At 55.2% G+C, this 3,864-nt stretch overlaps 1 protein-coding gene across 1 annotated transcript; it reads left to right on the top strand.

Annotated features, from left to right (window-relative positions):
• Positions 1-1,157: 1,157 nt before the first annotated feature.
• LOC135810541 (uncharacterized) lies at positions 1,158-2,876 on the top strand. Its single transcript, XM_065324033.1, has one exon. The coding sequence runs from the start codon at positions 1,158-1,160 to the stop codon at positions 2,874-2,876; it is 1,719 nt and encodes a 572-aa protein (XP_065180105.1).
• The last annotated feature ends 988 nt before the right edge of the window (positions 2,877-3,864 follow it).

The raw sequence follows: 3,864 nt of genomic DNA, 5'->3' as shown, positions 1-3,864 counted from the left end.
GCTGCTGCTTCACAATGTTCAGCGACGGTGACCTACAGAGCAGCTTGAAGCGCCTGTGGGAAATCGTAGAAGTGAACAGCAGCACTACGAAATTCATGTCACGCGACGACAAGGTGGCAGAGCAGAAAGTTGCAGCGTCGTTGAAGGTGACGGACGGCCGCTACTGCGTTGGCATACCCTGGAAATCCGAACGTCCAGTCATGCCTGAAAGCCGAGCGAAGGCACTCGGCCGTCTGCACAGCTTGGAGAAGCGGCTGCGACGTGACTCAGCAGCAGCAACAGCGTACAGCGATGTCATCCGCAAGTACCTAGCCAACGGGTACATTCGACGAGTGCCTGACAACGAGTGTGGAGGTTCTGTAAACGAATGGTACCTTCCACACTTCGCCATCATCCGTGAAGATAAGGCCACCACGAAGACACGTGTGGTTTTCGACGCAGCTGGCATCAGCAATGGTGTAGCGCTGAACGATGTTATCAGTGCTGGTCCCAAGCTGCAGCAATCGCTACCGAAGGTACTCCTGCGCTTCCGGCAGAACAAGGTCGCCATCATCTGCGACATCCAGGAGATGTATCTCCAGATATCCCTGGCTCCGGAGGACAGGCCCTTCCATCGCTTTCTTTGGCGGGATAACGAGCAGGAACCGGCCACATACGAGTTCAATCGAGTGGTCTTCGGTGTGAACTCGTCGCCTTTCCTAGCGCAGTACGCGGCTAGACACAATGCTCATCAGCACGCCGACACCTATCCTCGTGCAGCGGAAACGGTCCTTGAGTCAACGTACATGGATGACTCCATGGACTCTGTTCGAAGCGATGAGGAAGGCGTTGAGCTCGTAAGGCAGCTGTCGGCGTTGTGGCACAAAGCCAGTATGCACCCGCGAAAATGGCTGAGCAACTCCACGGCGGTGTTGCAGACCATCCCGGAGGAGGATCGCGCTGAGGAGATCAACCTCACGAAGGGAGAGCTGCCGAATGTCAAGACACTGGGAGTCCTCTGGCTTGCCAAGGAGGACCAGTTCACGTTCCAGCTGCAGCTGTCGGAGATCGGCTAAAATCCTACGAAGCGTGCATTTCTCAGTGCAACAGCAAGTTTGTTTGATCCACTTGGACTCCTCGCACCGTACCTCGTGCAAGCAAAGGTCCTGCTGCAAGAGATGTGGCCTTGTGGAGCAGCATGGGATGAGCAACTGCCCCCAGCAATCGTCAAGAAGGTTCTCGGCTGGCTTGAGCAGGTGACGGAGCTATCAACAGTACGTGTACCACGCTGCCTGACGGCCACGGGACGCACAGCAATCAGCAGCCAGCTTCACGTGTTCTCAGATGCGTCCGAGGTCGCATACGGAGCAGTCGCGTATCTGGTCAGTCACTATGACACTGGAGAACCGACAGCACGGTTCGTCGCAAGCAAGGTCCGTGTGGCACCAGTGACTGCTGTCAGCGTTCCGCGGCTTGAGCTAATGGCGGCGACAACCGGAGCAACGCTCGCCACATCATCCGCCGAGTCACTGAACCTCGACCCCCGAGCAACGACGCTATGGTCGGACAGCAGCAACGTTCTGCACTGGATCACCAACTACAGCCGCACCTTCAAGCAGTTTGTGGCTAGTCGAGTGGGCGAGATTCAACGGCAAACCAATCCTACCCAGTGGCGGTACGTGCCCACCGCGCTCAATCCAGCCGACCTGGTCTCTCGAGGAATGTCAGTGCAAGAGTTGGCGGGAAGCAGTTTATGGTGGAACGGTCCCGGCTTCTTGGGTGCCGCTGAAAGTGAATGGCCTGTTCAGCCAGAATTGAAGCCCCGTCCGTCAACTCTGGAGTTGAAGAAAGACAATCAACCGACGGACGAGTCCATCGAGCTGACTGCGGTGACCGTCGACCAATGCCACAGCGAGCTGAATCGTCTAGAGCCAAGCCGCTACTCCGACTGGGTACGAATGTGCCGTGTTCATGCTTGGTGTGTGCGATTCGCTACGAATTGCTCAGTACCACCCGCACAACGAGAGTTTGACGAATTATCGCCACCAGCGATCCGAGACTCTGAGGAGTTCTTCATCAAGCGAGCGCAGCAACAGTCGCTACCAGAGTATGCTGCAGTTAAGGCAGGCAAGCCGATCCCTGCAACCAGCAAGCTGGTCTCGCTCAAGCCAATGATTGACGACGCTGGCCTTCTACGCGTCGGAGGTCGACTACAGCATGCAGACTTCTTGACTGCAGAACAACGCAATCCGATCGTCCTACCACGAGGGGATCATGTGACACAGCTGATTGTCAAGGCATGTCACGAACGAGGATATCACGCGTTCGGTGTCAGCCATACGCTAGCCGAACTCTCGTCGCGCTACTGGATCGTCGCTGGCCGCGAAGAGGTGCGAGCTTGGGAAGCCAAGTGTGCGAGGTGCGCCCGGAACCGTACAAAGCCGGCAATGCAGGTGATGGCGCCACTACCTAAGGTCCGAGTCAGCCTGCCGCTACGCGCATTCGGCCGAGTCTCCGTAGACTACGCTGGACCGTTTATGACGAAGCAGGGTCGCGGCAAGACACAACACAAGCGGTACCTGTGCTTGTTCACCTGCTTGCAGACGAGAGCAGTGCATCTCGAGCTGTCATACGCGTTGACAACGGACTCGTTCCTGCAGGCGTACGTACGCTTCACCAATCGACGGGGAGTACCGATCGACGTCATCTCCGACAATGGCACGAATTTCGTCGGCGCCACCAATGAGCTTGCTCAGCTAGTCAAGCAGCTTGATGCAGAGGCGATTCAGCGTCAGACAGCGGATCAGCAGACTAGCTGGCGTTTCAACCCTCCAGCAGCACCACATTTCGGCGGAGTGCATGAGGCGTTAGTGAAATCGGCAAAGCGTGCTATCTAGGCGATTCTGAAGAACGCGGAGGTCACAGACGAGGAGCTATTGTCTGCTATCGTCAGCGCGGAGGCGCTCATGAACTCACGGCCACTGTCCTACGCGTCGGCAGATGGTCGTGACCCAACTCCACTAACGCCCAATCATTTCATGTTTGGCCAAATCGGTACTCGGTTCGCACCTGCAGGAGTGGACGAGAGCGAGTTCAACCCTCGGCAACGCTGGCGTGTAGTGCAAGAACTCGTGCTGCACTTTTGGCGGAGATGGATGCAGGAAGTCGTGCCAGAGCTGAACCGGCGACTCAAGTGGAGGACGGCCGAGACAGACCTCAAGGTCGACGACATCGTTCTTGTGACATCCCAAGACAACCCACGGGGCACTTGGCCCATGGGTCGCGTCACCGAAGTGCACCCTGGTCCAGACGGACACGTGCGAGTTGTGAAGGTCAAGGTGGGCGACAAGACCTACACCCGCCCAATCGTGCGTCTTTGTAAGCTGTTCTGTGAGTAGCTCCTTGTTTGCCTATTTCAGAACAATAATCAATTTCGAATTGTTTGGTCACTGTGAATTTCGGCACAGTGAGAAGGGAGAGAAATGTTTAGAAGAGTATCTCTTTGTCGTTGTTACTATAATCGAGTGGCACTTTCGCACTACAATTCTACGAGTGCTAGTTTGAAATTACGTTATGAATTTGAGCAATTGTTACGTTGTACAGCAGGTACGAACAATTAATATTTACATACTCACCGGTTTTCGTTTCGGAGTCCCGCGCTGTGACTCAGCTAATTTCTATTTCGTTTGCCTTGTATTGTCTGACTAGGGGCGCTGTCACCCCGTCGGGTGCAAGCACCCTTGGACAGAAGCACTTCACCTCACGACAAGTGTTCATTTTCGTTTTCCTCTTCTGCTTCTGTTGCACAGTTTGAACTTTGAATGTGTGCTTTTTTCGTACTCTGCTCTCGATCGAACCATGCGCGGGTCGATCTCCATTATCTTC

Source organism: Sycon ciliatum, chromosome 2 (assembly GCF_964019385.1).
Source record: "Sycon ciliatum chromosome 2, ocSycCili1.1, whole genome shotgun sequence".
Lineage (NCBI taxonomy): Eukaryota > Metazoa > Porifera > Calcarea > Leucosolenida > Sycettidae > Sycon > Sycon ciliatum.
This window is presented reverse-complemented; position numbering and strand designations above follow the sequence as displayed.

Excerpts from the sequence above, each read along its gene's own strand:
- LOC135810541 (XM_065324033.1), top strand. The coding sequence starts at position 1,158 with ATGTGGCCTTGTGGAGCAGCATGGGATGAGCAACTGCCCCCAGCAATC.